The sequence below is a fragment of the Tetrao urogallus genome (assembly GCF_951394365.1).
Source record: "Tetrao urogallus genome assembly, chromosome: 2".
In the NCBI taxonomy this organism is placed as follows: Eukaryota; Metazoa; Chordata; class Aves; order Galliformes; family Phasianidae; genus Tetrao; species Tetrao urogallus.
In genome coordinates, this window is record NC_136814.1 from 36,665,842 (window position 1) to 36,686,052 (window position 20,211).

Sequence of the window (20,211 nt, forward strand, 5' to 3'; positions counted from 1 at the left end):
CCATTTGGATTTGTTAATTAACTCAGAGAGAAAATATATACTGAGCCATCCTTACTTCCCTACTTCCATTCTAGATTCCTTTAATCAACAAAGTAACTGTAAATTAAGTTCTAGACTACTATACCAAGTACACAATATTGTTACCCATAGTAGTTGCCTTGTAGTAGTCTTAATATATAGTGTACTGAGGTGTTATACAAAAAAGCAGTACTGCCAACAATATATTTCATTCACAGTACTTTTAAGTCAGTAAACATGATGATGTTATCAAAAATCACTATAAAATAATATCAAAAGTAATAAATGATTAACAATAAAACAAACAACAATAGTAACATTTTAAAATAGAAAATAACCTTAAATATTGGGTTCACAAGCTATTTTTATGCATCACACCCAACTAATAACAGATGTAAATGTTGGAGGCACTTGTTCTAGATTTGATTTTAGGCTAGGAAACAAGAATAAAATAAAAGCATGAAATATTCAGTTCAGATGCTCAATGTTCATTACCCATCCTGCAACTCAGCACATTTTGTTTCACACTGCTGGACCGTGTCCACTTTCAACAGATACTAATGTTTTACACCCAGAAATATCTGATCAATAAAAAAAATAAAATAAAATCAATCAGTTTATGCCCAAAGTTCATCTCAATCACATTTCTTCTTATGAATGATTCATCTCATCAAAATATCCTTCCAAAATTTATGCTTTTAATGACGTTCAATATTGAAACAGTAATTTCCATTACTATACTATTCTAAGTTGGAATCCTACCTCCTTTGTTCTTCTCCATGTTCACCCGAAGGGACTGTCAAGCATTCATCCATATGACCATGCAACAACCTCAGAACATCCCCACCTATCAGATATCCTTTAATGAAGAGAAGAAAATAAAGTGAATCAGATCTCTTTCGTGTTTTCTTTTTTCTTTGACCTGCGAAGTTACATTAAGAAGAGAGTCGGAGGAAGGGGAAGATATCCCAAACCCTGGAGATTCAAGTGAGAAGAGCTCCAGGTCAGCAAGCAGGAAAGAACAGATCAGGAGAAAGTCACAGAAAAGGGATCATATAGAATTAGTGCAACTCAGAAAAAGACTGGTACAGCTGAAACTTTATCTGCTCATTTTTGACCTCTATTTCAGAAACAAATTCCAGTTTAAATGCTAACAATACACAAGTGTGTGCATGCATTAAATTTTGAATTATTTTTGTTGTTTTTTTCTAGTTTCCTGTGAGAAAATCTGGAAAGATCTTCTGACATTGTGTACCAAATTGCCGGATAAGCTTTAACATTGAAATGTGTCAATTTGGGAAATGTAGTGTAGCACAAACCTGAGTATAAGCTAGTAAGACACTGGACTTACTGATAGGAACTCCACATCAGTGCAGGTAGGAGGACAAGGAGAATGGAGTTATAGTGTGCAGTAACAGGTTGGAAGGTAGAAAGAGTCAACAGAATGTTTCTCCCAATGTAGTTGAGGATACTAGTAAGTAACACACTAGAATTTTTAATAACCTATCACAACAGAAGTCACCTCAGACGATCTGAACGTGCATAATGATTCCCACAGTATAAAACACTGAGAGTACATATAGATTGGTCATGCTGAAATTAGAACAAGCAAAATTGCAAACAGAAATGCTTAGGAAAAAAAAAAAAAAAAAAAAAAAAAAGAAGAGAACTAATGTGAAGGGTTAGTGTTTTGACTTTTTAAAAAATTGTACACAAAACTTCCAGGGAATAACAGAAGGACATTTAAGATTCTATTACAGAAGAAATACGCTGCAAGAATCTAAAAATCATAGGGCTTTCCAGAAAAATCAGGATGTTAAAGATGAGTTTCTCTTCCTGTGAAACCAGTATTAACTCAGAGATCTTCATTCTCTCATGACAGAAGTTACAGTATCAAAATAATAATAATAATAATAATAATAATAATCCTAGCTTTTAAACAGAATAAATTTTGAAAGTTGTTCTATACTGTCTCTCTTCATCTTTTCTTCTCTTTCATACTTCTCAACTATATGCTCCTCACAAAACCATTCCCACTCAGTTCCTAGGATTTTATATCCTGCTTCCACTCCTCTCTTCTTGAAATCAGGACCAAAACAAATCTTTTAAAAACCTGTGTGAATATAATTTTATTTTTAGTAAAGTTAGATTTGAATTAGCTCTTCAGTATTTAGAAACAATGATGTAGAAAGCCACCAGTATGCTTTTCAGCATCATTCTCCCTCTGTTTTTAGAATATTTGTATTTAAATACTCAGTTTAATTAATAAACGTAAGAGAAACTTCATTCTTATATTTCAGTCACACTCGGCAGAAAAAAATTGATTCCTCAGGTTCTTCATTTACCATCAGTCTTTCAACAATTAGAGTAAATCTTACCTTGGGCAAATTCACTTCCTGAACTGATTGGTGCTACACTCCAAAGAGTTTGTTGGAAAGCTGCATCAACATGTAAGCTACCATTGCCATAGGAGAGATGCTACAAACAGGAAAGGAGAGACTTTTACTGAGGGTTTAATTACAAATCTCATTGCAATTACAGTAATGGTATTAAACACTTTTTTTGTTATATCATACACACATTTTTCCTGATTATAAATCAGTCAGAAAGACAGAACTGTGTTCAGGAGACATTGGAAATAAAGCTAGAAAACTAGTACAGCATATTTGCCTCAAAAAAAAAAAAAAAACCAGACACAGATTACGCAGAATGGTCAACACTTTTTGGATCTTAGACAACTGCAAACACTGAAGAAACAATTATTAAATGCTGCAGGGATCTTATACCAGTGCTCTTCCTTTTGTACATGATAGGATTTTCTACGAAGTCTGAATACTATAAGGTGACATTAATCTGTATTTTGGGTGTAAATCAGCACTTAAAGATTTTTTGGCTGCTGGCTTCCTCAAGTCATTAGATCAAAGACATAAAATAATGAACTTTACAAGGCACGTGAGGGAGTTTCCAAAATATATTCCTACAGAAGTATTTTATGATACAAGTTAATCTGAAAATACTTTTCCCTGAAAGATTTGCTTACTGCCTAAGAATTCAATCGGTGCATTTCTTTTTCTGTGAATTCTCTTCTAAGAACTTTGTTTGTTTTTAGCGTTTGCGTGATTTTCATCTCCTGCAATGGCATTATTGTCTCAGAAATCCTAAGCTCAAGGCATATTAGCGTATTATACATCACACCTATGCAAAGCCTTTGTCCTTCATCATTCTATTGATATACCATAAGGACAATAGTATTTGTCTCTGTTTCTGTATGTTGTGACCAATATTAACACGTTTGGGGTAGAATCGTTAATAACATAGAAGACTAACGTGGCAATGGAGGTCAGAAAGAAGTAGATTCCCAACAATACATGTAGAGTCCGTTTTGGCTGCATATCTTCTGACTGCATGCAGGTAGCATGCAGGTATGAGATAGCACAACAGCTTATTCATTCTATACCTGTTACATTCATGAACATACGAAGTAACAGAACTTACAAATCCATTTTTTTTCTACTACACCAGTGTCACTCAACACATGCAATAGAGGATGTTTAATGAGCAGATGACCACTTTCACCCTTCCACAATTACACAACTTAATCAATGGCAGAATATGCCGAGAAACTACAGTCCACAGCACACCTCCAGTCTCATTCCTGCTCTTTTATTGTTAGATTTTGTCTAACTAAGATCACGTCACAGAATCCAAGCATCACGACCAAGAAGGAAGTTACTTTTTTTGAAGAACATATCATTCCGGGTGAGCAGAAGAGGAAGAGGATAACCTCCATGTCACTTAGATCTGCCATCAACAGAGCAGTTATTGTAACTAGGTGCTTTGTACTGTTAACGAACTTATTTTCACACACAGTGGTATCAACTGAATTAACGCTAAATGTTACAGATAGAACACTGAACAAAAATTCATCTCCGACATTTCTCATGACAGTACCATTTATTTTTATCAGTTATTTTCCCTCCAATTACAGCTCTGATTATAACACAGATGTCTTAAGTGAAGAATTATATTTTTTCTATGTTTGGAATACATTTCTTAACACATGACCACCACAGCAGATTAACAACCACAGCAGTTCTTTTCTTTCCCTCACATCCCTAGATTGGTTGCTGAATCCTTCAATATGCAAATGAAGACATAACAAGATTCCTTTGACTATGAAGTTCTAAATTTGTTCCCTGAACCCCACCCACAGCAAAATATGAAATGAAGCCTTGACCCTCTAGAGGAAGCAATTTGTCAATGTATAATCAAGAAGTCAATTGGGTCACTTGCATAGAGAAGGAAAAAAAAAAAAAAAAAAAGGAACAAGAAAAAAAGATGCCAACCTCTTTGTCATTACCTAGATTTTCATGGCTATGTTTCAGGATCCCAGCATTGTAGGAAAATAATCTGCTGCCCAATTAATTCATTACGTAATTTATTTGGAACTTATCTGCTTTGTTTGCTACTTTCAACAAAATAAACTTGTCAAAAAAAAAAAAAATAGTGTAGTGCAACATTCATGACGTGGACATGATACTCCACATGATCTTGAGCAGCCTCCATACCTTGCAGCATCTTGCTGTCATCTATGAGGACCACTTCTGGCACATGTCTTTCAGATATGAAGGAACAATATTTTCAGTGCAGAAATATTTGGGATGTGGGAGTCCTGATGTCTATTCTAATCCTGCTAGCTTTCACTGTTAGAGACAGGTTCTCCAGCATCCTCTCTCTCCAAAATTATTCTCTCCACACGTGTCCAAGCTTAGCCAAAAAGCTAAATTTGTCTTCCCTGACAGAGTGAAAATAATCTCCAAAAATAACATTTAACCTGCCACAGGTTTCCAATATTTCAGAAATAAATTACAATACTTTATGAACACAAGTAAACACTACAGCCTAAGTGCAGTTTTTCACATTTAAACTCAAAGACTAAAATCTCCCAGAATACTACAGGTTTCCAAACTGAACTGGCTGTCATGTTATGAACTCTATGTTGCTCTATAGAAAAGTAACACATCATATCTCTGTTCCCAAGTCTTCTAGAAGAGCACAGCAAATTCAAGCTCACTGAAGAGCTAAGGAAGTGAAGTAATTTCCATAAGAACCCTTCAGCAATGATTGCAACAGTGTAACTGCATCTACATCTGCAAATAACAAGATGATGCATTTTCAATTTTGCTATTAGTATGCACGAAAGGAATACACAGATGCCACGGAGAAAAGATGCAGGCTGTACTTTGGAAATACAAATTATTTCAACTTACATACTCTTTATGCCAGGAAAAAAAAAAAATTTTTGATCTGCAAAACATGTGTGAAGTGGAAAACAAAGACAGCCAATCTTTTCTTCAGTATTTCTCCTGTCTAACGTGTGTTGGTATCATGCCATCTGGCAGTATTTTTTTTTCTATCTGCACATTACATTATTATGTCTTCAGCTTTATTTTCAGTGCGTAGCCAGGATAAGGATGACGTTCAATCTATTTCTTCTCTGTACTCAGATTTTGACAGCCCTTGCTGTTCTTCCTTTCTCTGAGTCTTGAAGTGATTGCAGAGATCAGGACAGACTTCAGTTTTGCACCATTATAAACGCCTTTTCTCAGAAATTCAAGAGCATCTGGGAAGTTACAAGTTCTGAATGGATACATTCCAATAATAGGTACATAAACAAGAATGCATACATCATAGTGAGGGAAAGCATAGCACAGGTCTCTCTTCTTTTTTTAGACAACCTGAGAGCAAGCAAAGCAACAGAGAGAGATATCTACTTCAGAGATATTTATATCTTGGCAAAGACGACAAAAAAGCACATCACTGTCTCTATAATATTAAAAAAAAAAAAAAAAAAAAAAAAAAAAAGAACAAATAGAGAAAAAACAAGAATTTAATTCCCTTTTTTATTAGAAAAGGACAAAAAAAATCTTCAAACAACAAATAAAAAGAGGCAAGCTTCAGCAAAAACCAAAAATTACAATGATGCACTCTCTAGAATCTGAAACATGTCATCTTTCTAATTATCATTTATATTAAAATTTATAACCCAACTCAACAATGAAAAAATATTTTGTAAGTAACTCCGAGTGTTATACTGATGCTGTCAAAATAAATAAAATTATCCAGTCACAAGGAAGAGTTATTAAAAAGAAACAGAAGTGTGAAACTGTACCAGTCCAAAATTTTTGTCATTAGTTTTTAGTGTTTATGTTTCAAAGTGGCAAGACATTTGTATGTGCTGAAACATCTATTTATAGATTTAAACAGCTTAAAGAAATATAAACGAAGTTACACTGTAGAAAAGAAATGGAAATTCAGATTTTGTCCTAAAGCAGTAAAAGCCCAGGAAATTCCATATCAATTTAAAGTTCTAAAAATATCCTATTTTCTTTGCCTTACTCTGAAGTGTCTTTAACAGCCGGATGGTAAATCTGCAAACAAGGAGAACTTTTCAACTGATAAGGGGAGAATAGCCAGCACTCTACCAACCCTTTTCAGCTTCCCCACACAGCATAAAGATGATGTCAGCACTGGAAGAGTAGTAACTGAAGCCCACAGATGCACAGAAACTTTCATTACAAATCAAGCACCACATATTCTCTAATGCAATAACACATGACTGACAGCAGGCAAATTCAGATGCATGGCAGGAAAGCAGAAAGACTCCAGAGAAAACAGATAGGGGCATCTGCATTTTCCTTCTTTATATTAGCTCACCTTATGAGCTGTAACCACTAAAACAATAGACTCACAGAACGATAGACTGCCATGGGTTTGAAAGGATCCCAAAGATCACCAAGTTCCAACCCATTAGATCCCAAAGATCACCAAGTTCCAACCCATTAGATCCCAACCCATTAGATTCCAAGCCATTAGATCAAGTACTAGATCAAATTGTCCAGGGCCCCATCCAACCTGGCTTTAAACACCTCGAGGGATGGTGCATCCACAACCTTTCTGGGCAACCTGTTCCAGCACCTCACCACTCTCTCAGCAAAATACTTTCTCCTAACATCTAAGTCTCCCTTCTTTAGTTTCAAACCATTCCTCCTTGTCCTATCAGTATCTACTCATGTAAAATGTTGATTTCCCTCAGCTCTCTCAGCCTGTCCTAGAGAAGAGGTGTTCCGCCTCTTGGATCATTTTTGAGGCCCCTATCTGGATACTATCCAACAGGTCCACATCTCTCCTGTACTGAGGACTTCACACCCAGATGCAGTACTCCATGTGAGGTCACACCAATGCACAGCACAGGGACATGATCATAGAATCATAGAATCACCAAGGTTGGAAAAGACCTAAAAGATAATCCAGTCCAACCGTTCACGTATTACCAATAGCTCCCACTAAACCATGTCCCTCAACACAACATCCAGTCTTTCCTTGAACACCCCCAGGGTCGGTGACTCCACCACCTCCCTGGGCAGTCCATTCCAGTGCCTGAGCACCCTTTCTGAAAAGTAATACTTCCTAATGTCCAGCCTGAATGATGACCTCTCTCAACCAGCTGACCATGCCTCTTTTGATTCAGTCCAGAATACAGTTGGTTTTCTGGGTTGCAAGGGCACATTGTTGGCTCATGGCCAACTTGCCATCCACCCGTACCCCCATGATTCTATGACCATTTCATTACAGTTGTGCTCAATCGTCCAGCTTGTATTGATAGCTGGGGCTGTCACAATCTAGGTGAACCTCACATGGGTCTTCACCCAGACCCGCTGCTCAAGCCTGTCTAGGTCTCTCTGGACGGTAACCCGTCCTCCAGATTTGTTGAACACACCACACATTTTGTTGTCACTCACAAACTTGCTGAGAATGCACTTGATCACACCAGTGATGTCACTGAGGAAATGCTGAAGTCCACTGGTCCCAGTACAGATCTCTCAGACACCACTTGTTGTAGATCTCCATCCAGACATTGAGTCGTTGACCACTAAGGTACATCTGCTACTACCATTCCAAATTATTATCATGTATTATGATTAGAGACAAGTGCTTTCATTAACTAAATATTATTAATTTTGCAGAAACAAGCATCAAAAGTTAGGAAATATCAAATTAGTCTATAGAAACAGAATAACATGATCCCATGCGATTTTTTCCAAGGAAGTGCTGTCTCACAGAATTAATGAGGAATACAGGATAAAGTGACTTGTTTCATGAATAGGTGTTTAACTTTTTGTTTCCTCCTCAATCTTCAGTCTGTAGCCTTACACTTTATTCAGCATAGTCAATTTTTTAAAGTCTTGAGAATTATGAATTTCCTCACAGGCATTTCTCTTGCTACAATAAATTACAGCACTTCAAAAACAAAACAAATACTAATGAAATCATTTTCTCAAAACCTCAAAGGAGTAGCATGATAGCACCATTTCCCAATGAGGAGCAGATATACATAGCTTACACTAAGAAAGTTTCATTAACCTAGAGTACCCCAATTTGAGACTGCAAAAACAGTTCATTCCCACCATGAATTACATTCTATGCAGCCCTAATGCTTAAGGCACAGTTTTCATTCTCATCTGTGATAGACACTGTGACTGAGAAACTCTGGCACCTCAACCTCAGGCAGAAGAACAAGACCTCAGAGCCATGACTCAGGAATCCAGCTTGTAAGATAAAACAGACTCAGTTCCATTTGAAAACAAGACTGCTATAAAAGACTATCTGCTCAGCAAATTCCAAAGCAAAGTCTGACAGAGAATCTAACCCTCCAGGAAAACAATCAGTTAAGCATCATAATGCTCATTTCCAACTTCAATTCTCAGCTTGATATTTAATCTTCAAAGTCTTTTGTTCTATAGCTTCTCTGCTTCCAAAGACTGACACAGCCTTTAAACTTCTATTATTAGCAGTGAGATAGTGTTCCATACTAAGCTACTGTGACTGTACATTTGAGTGATTTCATAACACATATTAGTCCTGGGTATTTTTACATTTTCTAACACCTACAATTTTTTGAAAGTGTAAGTAAATTATTTTTATGCTGTACTTTGTATATCATTTTCCAACTTTTTTTTTTTTTTTTTTTTTTTTTTTAAGTAAAAGGAAACCACCACAGTTATAGTAGGTGGCATTACACTAACACCCACATGAATGAGATGTAGAGAATAAACTTTTAAAACAACTTTTTAGGCACATATCACCTAAACTAACAGAAAATCACCAGGAGGAGTAGGCTGTCAGCACTATCCCAATACTGTGTATATCTCACCTAGCTAAACCAGCTTCTCAACCAAGTTACAGTCTAGCCTTCGGGCATTTTTCTTGCTCAGCCTCTTTCTTCCCATGCATCAGAAACTCACCACAATTCCTCCTTCTCAATTTTTTTCTCATCTCTCAGCACCAGACATTCCTGTCTGCATCTCTGTGCAGCAGATGGGTATTTCTTAGCCACACCACTCCTTTGAACATCTCTCATGCCACTCTTCATTCCAAATCCCAGTCCACTGTCTTACTCAGAGTGGTGAGGCACTGCAACAGGTTGCACAGAGAAGCTATGGATGCCCCATAATTGGAGGCTTTCAAGGCCAGGTTGGATGGGGCCCTGAGCAGCCTGATCTAGTGGTTGGAAACTCTACCATAGCAGGAACTTGGAAGCAGATGACTTCAAATTCTCTTTCAACATAAGGCATTCCACGATTCTAAGATCCCTTCAACTAGTCATCAAGTTCCTCTCAGTTTCCCTCTTTACCACTTCAGACTCAGGTTCCTGTCTCTACTAGATCACCTGGATTTTGAACTTCCTACTTTTTCATAGTTACGTTTTCCACACTTCTCTACAGGCAGCAGATCTCTGGCAGCACACGATGCATCATTCTCAGATGTCAATACAGTGTCTAACCTCATCCACATCTTCCCAACTGACACAAGGAACAGCTGGTTTCAACAGGGTAGAGGTGATTTAATTATTCAGTGTAGAAGGAGTTTTAACACTTCATCACACAGGAGATGAGAAGTCTAGCTGGTGCAGAACAGGAAAAAAAATCACTAGACTTTTACCTACTAAAAGAAGAAACTGCAGTATTTCAGAACGTTTTTTTCTTATATTTAGGTGCAGTGGGAGGTGGTTTTCTTTCTTTTTTTTTTTTTTTTTTTTTCCTTCCTAGCCATCAAAAAACACATGTGCTATATCAAGATGACCTTTTCTAATTTTATATTTTGGTTGTAAATCATGAGATGCTCAAAGCTTTCAAGAAAATTTGATGAATTTTCTTAATAAGGTGAATCATATTTTTCATTCCAGTCTTCAAGCCTTAGTGTCTTCTGACCACTTCTGGATGAACCAAAAAATAAAAAAATCTGCAATTAGTTTGGAGAAAAAAAAAAGATAGGAAGAAGAAATAGATGCTACTGTTTTTATTCAGTGAATTTTGACATTTTGAGCACATGATTATCAGCACTTGGCAGTAGCATTTTATAAGGCAGAACAGCTTGACAGCCTTAATAATGGGGAAGATCTACCAGCCTCCACAGTAACATTTCAAATGGTATAAAGACTTTGTGGGAACTGCACTGTGATCAGCATAACAAAGCAGCTTCATGTTGCCTGTATTCCCCTCATTTCAGGTTTTCTTATGCCAATTCAAATGAGTTTAAAAATCCCTATTTTCCTGTTTATAACTATAAACTGAATGGAATTGTCCTCTCACAAATAACAAAACAAAGTCCATCTACTGTGCTTCATACTCATCAGGGAAAAAAAAAAAAAGAAATTACTTGGGCAAGTGGGGAGGAATCACACATTGTTGTGTTAACCAGTCCCATTGCATCGATAAATGGTTCAGATATTTATTTGTTAGATGGAGCTGTCCCAAATCTCTGATAATAGATAAAAGAATTTAAACTAAGAGCTGAAATGAACAATATGTCCCTACAGGTGAATGAGGAAGGAGTGCCTTTCCAGCATGCAGGAAGCTTCCCCAGTGTTCATAAACAGATGACTGATATCAAGTCTGCCTTTCAAGTAATATGTTTCTATTTAGAAAATATTATTTTTGAATGAGAACAATGTAATCAGTGTCATCACTTGACTGAAGAAATATACTTGATGAAAAAGTTTCACTTCAAAGGAAATAAGACATTAGTTTACAATGTTTTAAAATAAAATCATTTAAGTTAAAGAATGATAAACTTCAAAGCCTTTTCATATAATGCACATTTGCATAGTGTAGCTGCAGATCAGCATTAGTCAGGTCACCAACTACACATATACTCCAGTGTAGGAATTTCCGCCTCCTTTGGAAACCTCTGCACTGTGAATTCAAAGATAATTCTGTTTCCTGCTTTCCTGACTTCTCAGCCTGAATATCACTGACCTTATTGCTACTAATTTTCATTTTTATCATGCACTTTGTATTTGAATTTCACATCTAAGGAACTTTTCTTGAATGCTTAAAAGACCTGAACTATTGTTTTCCAGAGATTTCACGAATTTGACTGAAAATAAAATTAACTTAATTTCTAAACTACTCAAAATCGGTAATTTTGAAAGCTACCGTGATGTGTAATTACAAATAGGCACAGGCAAAACTCAGTGCAGCATTGCATGCTAATATATCCAAGAAAGGAAAATCTGCTGGAAATATTACACCAGTTCCTGGGCCTGCACTTTCTCAAGAAATGAAATAAAAGAACTTGGCTTAAATTTCAATGGTAGCACTATCGATCGCAAATCATCTCTTGGCTCTTTACTATTTGGGATTATGTATTCCTCCTGCTCACTCTACATTATACAAATGAAACTACATTCTGGCTACATTTTGAAAAAGGCAATTGTCATAGCCTGTGAACAAATTCTATTCATCTGTTGTTATGACATGCAAGTCTTTCCCTCAGGATTGTTTACTAGCTTGTTTTAATTCAGGAGGTAGCTAACTGCTTAGAAACAGAGAGAAATAATTGTTATATAAAATGGTGATATTACAACTGCATTCCTAGCAACACTATGACATAGAAGGTTTGATATAAGACTTTTCCTCAGCTTTCAACTAAGTACACAACATATATAAACCTTACCCTCAGAAACCTGCCAAACTTCACACTCTATCAGAAGATCTATCTGAGGATCTCCTCACCATCAGAAAAAAAATATATATATTCCTTAATTGGATTCAATCAGGTCTTGGTCTCAATGTCAACTTGGATTTATAAAAACAACTTCATCCATCCACAGCCTTAGCAAATGTAAAAGGTATTTGTCACTACATTCCTTTAAGTGTCACAGAAAATAGGAGCTATTCAACTCCACCACACTTCAATTGAAAATACTGTGCTTACTTCGTAAGAGACTACTTTTAGGTTCCATTCATTATTACGATATTTCAACTTTATATTGTAGAAAATAAGAACTTGATGTATATATTTAATGCCAATGTGTCATCTTTACAATTCTGGGAAAGATTAAATGTGACTTTATTGGAAGGGGTTACATTTTTCTAAAGTATGTGCCAAAAAGACCGTTACTCATTTTCAGGTGTTCCAATAAAGTTACACTGGTTAAGCAAGATTTTTACGAAATAGCACTGGAGCAATCTAATGTTGCTGGGGAAAATAATAAAACAAAAGAAATCAAAATTTAAAAATAAAACTGACTACGAAGACAATGTGAGCTCTGGAAGAAACCACGACATGCCATTCAGTCAATATCTTTGAGCTCACAATTTCTAAACTTGAGATCTGTAAAGCTGCAGCCCAATGATTAAGCCTAATAGCTTAAGAGACAACTTCCATGAAAAGTATTCACTCACTGGAAACTGGATACTTCAGCCTTCAGAATTGTCTACTGCTAATATAATTACTAAGTAGGTAGTAAAAACACAAATATTCTGATGACAGCAAAGGTTTATAGTTCATCAGCTCTTAATTTAGTTTGGAAACACATGTATTTATAAAAACGAGGGAGTGAGCAGAAAAGCAAATTTAATTTTGCTCAGTCCCTCCTTACTACTAAATCAAAACTGAATAATTGAAATTTTTTTAATAATTATTCACTAAAATTTAGCTATGCATCTTTTTAAAACTACAATACACAGATTAAAATATGAAGAAAATGGATTTAGATAGTTTCTCTCTACAGTGAAAATAATTTGACTATGTTGATATTTTGCATAGAAGATGCAGTATATTAACACCATGGTAGTTGTGAAAATTCATTGTATTGAAGAAAACCTGTCTCTGCAGTCAACAAACATCACCAGCATCAGGTCTCTATGGGTAAATGAACATGTGACAGCCTTGAGCAGTAACAGCTACAACCCATACTCTAACTAATGACATGATAATGCTGAGCTGGTTTATTAATTAAAGGCTAGAGAGTATAAATTCAGGCATATCTCTACATAGGGAAGTGATTTGGAGCAAAGTTTAACTCCAGGAAGAGAATTCAGCAATTTGAGATATTTCAAAATAATTCAGTATCCTTCAATAAAACTTTTTCAGAAATTAACTTTCTCATTAGTTTTGTCCAGAGTAAATTGCTTTTCCACTGAATCTAATTATAATTACCCTAAAAGTAATTAAAAATATTTTTAAAATATAAAGACGAACAGAAAGTTGTCACAATTTCCACTTACAAAGATAACTCACTACGTAAGTTACTATGATTTATTTAGGAGTTGAAGTTATATTATAATTTTATCCTCAGTTTTCTATGCTTTCTCAGAAAAAGGGAGAACATGATTAATTTTATCAAAAAGACAAAAAACACATTACTTTACACTTCATTAAATTCTTCTTTTCTAAATACCATAGCAACTATGAAATACTTCATAACATAAAAACAAAGTAAAGACTATAGAACAAATATGAATGTTACAGACAGAGTAAACAGTAACAGTCGTCTTGACAGTGCTAAAAAAAATGAGCCCTCTTAAAAGTTCCTTTTTCACTTGTAACTATGTTTACCAAATCTCTGCGGCTGATTTTTACAGAAACTTCCAGCAGACTGACATTCTTACTTTTAGATCTTTTTCATAGTTGTTATTGGGGCTAGTTGGTTTGTTTTTTGTTGGTGGTTTTTTTGTTTTGTTTTAAGATAGAACAGCTCAAGTGCTTACAATCCTAAAAATACAAAACAGTAAATTGTCTTAAAGTGCCAAAGAGATACTTTGATAAGAAAGAAAGTTATTAAAATCAATGATAAAAGGCAGCTAAACTCAAAGTTTTAAAATACTTTCATTATATTTAATTAAGTATTCATTCAAGTAACAATTTAAGTATTTTAATTATGGTATCTCAGTAGCATTATATTCATAATCCTAGGAGCCTCTTCAGACCTCTTCAAAACCATTTCAAACATTTTGTAAATTTAGTATAGAGTTTTAATTCATATGAAAGTGCTGTGAACTTCAGAACTTTAATAGGGACTATTGATATCTCAATTATGTAACTCAGAAGATTCTTTTAAGTTTTCTTCTTTCCTTCAATAGAAAAAAAAATTTCAACTTCTATCCATTACTTAATCAAAAACAAATCAAATAATTTACATATTAATGTTTCACTGCAGATATTCAGTGCATTTTTTTTACAACATCAAAAGCCAGTTTAAAAACCATACTATATTTTTGTGGATATTAAAATGTAAATAAAATTTTAGTGCAGTACCTTTTTAACAGTTCTTCTATAGAGAAGGCACCATTCAGATTCTTAAACTACTTACCAAGTATCTTTCAGAAGAGACACTGACTAAAATAAGGTCATCTCCAACACGCACTTTTTCTCCTTCTGATCGCTGCTTAGAAGCAGGATGAATAGTCCACCAGCATGCCTCACCTGTATCATTGTTGAGTAACAAGAGAGAAAGAAATTGGGAAGAAAGTGCAAGGGTATTGCTATTACATTTACAATTACCTCAGACCAAACGTTTTGACCCAGTTTTCAGCTGTATAAAACAAATATCCATGTGTTTTCAATAGTTAGCGTCATTCCTGTACCACCAATCTGCCTGAAACTCAAAGGTAAAAAATACAACCATGCATACAACAAGACCTCTGGAACAGACACTGCGGAGTTGGGCAAGAAGGAGGTTCTCTGTGTTTTCTTTGCAACCCAGTCCAGGCTACTCTTGCTTAAGAATTTCCCTGTCACTTTCTTGGTGTCCCATGTTCTGGGAAAAATATTTCGAAGATATTTCAGCAAGAATTATGACAACTATGAGGAGAAGAAAAAAAAAAAAAGGAAAACAACATGCACAAAAAAAAAAAACATCTAAATGTTTAAAATAAAAGTCCAAAGTTAATTATGCTCGTCCATTTTTACTGACGCTTGGTAATTCCCTAGAATATTTTGAAGTCACAAATTTTGTTTTCATGATAAACCTTGTCTTCAGATACACTTCTTGCAAGAAAAGTGCACTTCTTAGAAGAAGCTATTTCACTTTGGAGTCACTTAATTGTTTTTATTGTTATTAATCTTAGCAACAGCAATGCTTTAAAAAGTGAGCAAACTTCTTAATTTCTAATTTCTAATCTCCACCAAAATGATGGCAGCATAAGCAGCTCTACTGCTCTCAAAAATGCAAATAAATCTGAAAAGTTTCTGAAATAAAGCTGAAAGTTCTTAAACATTAATAGAATCTTCACTAAAAATAACTCAAGTTCAAAACAAAAAAAAACTCAGCAGAAGGCTCCTACAGTAACAGAAACTTGAAAATTTTCCTTTATTTATATTCTCTGTTATAAATTCAAACTTAAATATCAATGGACATGCTTCTATTTCATAGAAAATAAGTTACAAAATCTACTAGAAAATGTAGATATTGAATGTGTTAAAGACAAGAATATTAACTTCTGCTTCTTTAGTTCTTAAAATAGTCTTAATTTTTATGTTCTCTATATGTTTGTATAGGTCTCTATTCTTATTTTTAGATTGAAAGTATTTCTCATTATATAGTTTAAAAAACTATCGTTTACCTGTGGTGTCCTCTTGCAATCCTACATCAAATGCCAGCTTATCCATTGAAGATCGAGATGTTGAGAGGCAGCACAGATACTAACAGAAAAAAAGCACACATCATTCGTTGTGCCTGCACTTGTGTCTGATAAGAATTGCTGTTGTGTTAGCAGATTTTTAAATTATCCCAGCTAGTTATTGTCAAGAACATAAATACATGCTTGCAAATCTGAAAGGCTCTCAAGGAGACTTGATCAAAGTATATGTTCTAAAATAAGCTCTCAGACTTTACCCAAGTTATCTTTCCACTGAGATAGGAATACCAAGAGTGGAAATAAGAGCTGGTTACGCCAGAGTTCAGTTCCATGAAGACTCGTCCATATATAAGCAGTTCTGAACCTGTATAATTCTTCAGGGAACTAAAAAGTAAGGCAAAATACATGCATGAAGGAATTTCTTTTCCCACTCTATTTCCAATAGACTGTCAGCTAGCTTCTGATTCAGCTGCAGCTTATGCAGTATGTAACATCCAAGGGCAAAGCAATGGAAAACTATCAATTTAGCATAAATGATGAGCAGAGAACTCAACAGTATGAAACCAGACTTCATATCTGCAAGGGTAAAAAGCCTCTTTGAGGTGAATAGTGCTCCCAATTTGAATAAATGGCACCAGTCTAGGTACAGTCAAACATTGCTTTCATACAGCAAACAAATCACTACTACTATCAAATTCTGTTACATACCATACCACTGTAGGAATGGCGCAGCAGGATTGCATGTCCATAGAGAAGCGTTCGATGACCACCACCTTGTGCAGACTGAAAAAGAAATAATACACTTATATGTTGGAAATAAGTTGGGCCTTTTGCAAAATAAATAAAAATATTTTTAAAAAAAAAAAATCAATCTCTGGACAATTTATATTCGCTCTTGTCACAGAGAAGTATATTTCTTGAAAAAAATCCTTCTTAAATCTTAGGTCAACAATGTAGCTTTTTAAATGTTCTCACTTTAGTTTTAATTGCCTATGAATATAGTGAGCTCTAGTCAGAACATATGAAGTTCTTGGGACAGATCCTGGGTAGAATCTGGATAAGCATATCTAAAAGCTCTTGACTTTTTCCACTTAGAGTTCCTCAACTTACTAACGATGGAAAATGCTGTATTTGGTGCCCAGGCACAAGTCAGGTATAAAACATATTGAATAAAACTTGAATCCTTCTTGCCTGGGCTGAAAGTAGAAGGCTCCCCAGAGAACTGCAGCTCTGTTGTACATTGTACTACCCTCTACACTGTTGTATATCCTTAAATCTCTCATTATTTCCTAATTTTTATATAGAAGAGATCTCCCAAGGGAGGGAGCTTCTTGTGTATTGCCCCTGGCTTCACTAGAAAATACTAATTATTTATCAACCACATTTTCAAGGTTGCTTCAACATTTTGATTCAGCATTTAAATACTATTAGATAGAATTCTTTATCTGCTAGGCCAGAAAACTGCTAAAAGACATCCAAGACAACTCAAGAGAATTTGAGGAGTTCAGAAAATTCAGAAATTACATCTAAAGAAATGTTCCACTTGAAAAGCGCAGTATAAATCTTTTCTGAAATAAATTATGGTAATAAAAGTTATCTCAAGAAACTACTTTGTTTTTTTGCTTTTCTTCACACACCCCTCCCCCCCCGCCCCCAATGCATTTATTACAGTTTCTATTTATCTACAATCAGGTTAAACACTCAAAAGAACAAATAATCTCATTAAAGCACAAGCAACCTTCCAGCTTTTGCTGAAGATCAACAAATTCCTTAACCTGAGATACATCTGACTGACACCAATCAGGAGTAGAAACTGGCTGACAACACACTTAAGAGCTTAAATCCACATTTATCTGATCACTACACACAACATTATGCACATCATGCTCTTCAACCAGAGATAACTATTTCTAGTTGCAAGGAATATTCTTTCACATAAAACACCTAATTTAGCTCATTTCATGAAGTATTTATACCCTTTCTTGTACCATAGCAGGCTAACCTGGTGTTTGAATGAAGCATCAAATGCATTACAGAATGAATTGGAGAGAGACATACTATGCAATCTCTATGCCATCTTCATTTCAGTGCTGAAGATCAATCTCACTGAAGGGCTCTGCTGACAACCCATGATTTCTTTTCTTCGTTTACTCATTATCTTTCCTTAACTTTTATCCATTAACATAATATTTCTTGATCTTTGAGTTATTTGGTTATTTATTGATCTATATATATGGGTTGTGAAAAACCTAGTAGTTTAAAAAAAAAAAAAAAAAAGAAAAAGAAAGCAGTTGCCAATAATTTATGGCTTTTTATCTTTAATGAGAAGAGAGTATCTTGATGGACACAAAGTATACTTTGAGTTTGAACAAACTGCAATGTCAGTTAAAATGCAAGGAGACACTTCCAGCAATCTCTCCAAAAGAGCGACTGGCATGATTTTTATTAAGAAGAAATATAAGTCACAGTCTTTGTCATGGACACAGTCTTGACAGTGAGACATGAAGATTTAGCTCTGAACCACCATTACTACTGCTGCTTTTTCTACAAGGAAGGACAGAGACATTTGATAATGTCAGGAACATAATGCCAAAGAAGAAAGCTGAGAATCTGCTACATATCCACATGAGAAAATAGAGAAAAACCACTCTGAAATTACTGTCTTCAGATTTACCCAGATGCTTTACCAACAGCAAGCATAGCAATCCAACCAATAAAATCACTAATATGGACAATATCCTGAAATTTCATTAACATTTCTGTCTAAATTGTTCTACGCTACTAGGCATAAATTTTACAAAATATATATAGATTTTGCTGCCAGTTGTACAAAATCCGAGAAGAATATAGAAAATATCACAGCTGTGTTAACTTGGCCTTATTTGGGGCATACCGATATACCTGTTAACAACTGTTTTGCTAAACACTCCCTTTCTACACAATCAGAAGAAAGACTGGCTCAAAAAATGCCAGTTAATAGGGGGAGTGTTTGGGGTTTTTTTGTTTGTTTTTAAATATTATTTTAGTTCTCTTGAAAAAAGTTACCTAAAAAAAATTATTTAACCAATTAAAAAATACTAAGGAGCTTGCTGTTCCTATTTCTTAGCCAGAAAACAAAGAGTTGCAGTATCTTCCACATCAAATTTCTGAGAGGCAATTATAATCAAGCCACATAGACAGGAGAATGAAAAATTGAAACAGAAAAATACAGGACAGAATGTAAGAGCAAACTGGGACTATGAAAATGTCTTTCATTTTGAAGATTACAAGGTTACAGTCAATTTTCTATCTTAAAAGCTCATTTTGTATCTACTTAATATTTAGCACTCATTTTTATGCCAGAAAGTCTGTAGTAAGTAGTTATTGGGCCATAATTGTCAATTGAGAGTGTCTTCAATTTTCAAAAGAATCCATTTCTACCTATAATGTTGTAGAGAACTGATTATTCTATAACTTTGTAAACTGTAAACATAAAATAGAATTTAATTAAACAAATGAAACTAAATTGAAAACCAAAATACAATTTAATTATTGGACTTCTATGGCAAAGATGCAACATTCCATAACAAAGCAAATGGTTTAAGTTTTAGGTAGTCCTTTCTGAAGCCAAAAGTTGGAATCAATTATCCCTTTTGGCCCCTTTCAACTTTAGATATTCTATAACCCTATGAAGTGCACCAAAGTTTTAGAAAATTTCTAGTAGCATTCAAAATTTGAAATTTCAGAACACATTGAAAATAAGACTTGCTGGAAGCAAATAAATGATATTTAGAACAATATTTTATTCTACAAGTTTTCTTTACATAAAAAGTTTTCAAGTATTTCAGACATTCATTAAAATGATTTTCACCTGCAACCATGGATGACTTTCATGTCTATTAAACAACTCCAAAGTTATCCTGCACATACTACTACAAGTAAATATTCCACATTATCTACCATGACTTGGATTTGCGTTATGCTTTTAATTCATAACACTCAGAGTCATTTCTAAGTTGGACATTCCCTGAATAAAAGCAGGATGTAGAAAAATACATTTGGGATCAAGGGCTGAATCCACTGACATTTTACAATCTACGCCACTCAGAAATATCAATCATATGAATGCACTTTTTGGAATTTTATCCTCCAATAATTTGATAATTAGAGCATAACGGTTTTGTACACAGTCATATGTATAGATATTCTCACCTGGCAAATTAAAAATAGGCATTTCAGCGAAGTTAGTTCTCACAGTTACAATTGCACCACTGTACCTACTGTTGCA

At 34.8% G+C, this 20,211-nt stretch overlaps 1 protein-coding gene across 1 annotated transcript in view; it reads right to left on the minus strand.

Moving 5' to 3' along the window:
* The window catches only part of RYR2 (ryanodine receptor 2), a gene marked incomplete at both ends in the record, with an annotated part of 341,640 nt that overhangs the window by 188,520 nt on the left and 132,909 nt on the right, over positions 1-20,211 (minus strand). The window contains 5 exons of the mRNA XM_079550429.1: positions 781-877; positions 2,397-2,496; positions 14,678-14,790; positions 15,930-16,008; positions 16,653-16,727. Coding sequence (XP_079406555.1) covers positions 781-877; positions 2,397-2,496; positions 14,678-14,790; positions 15,930-16,008; positions 16,653-16,727 — 464 coding nt within the window. The remainder of the gene's footprint in view (positions 1-780; positions 878-2,396; positions 2,497-14,677; positions 14,791-15,929; positions 16,009-16,652; positions 16,728-20,211) is intronic.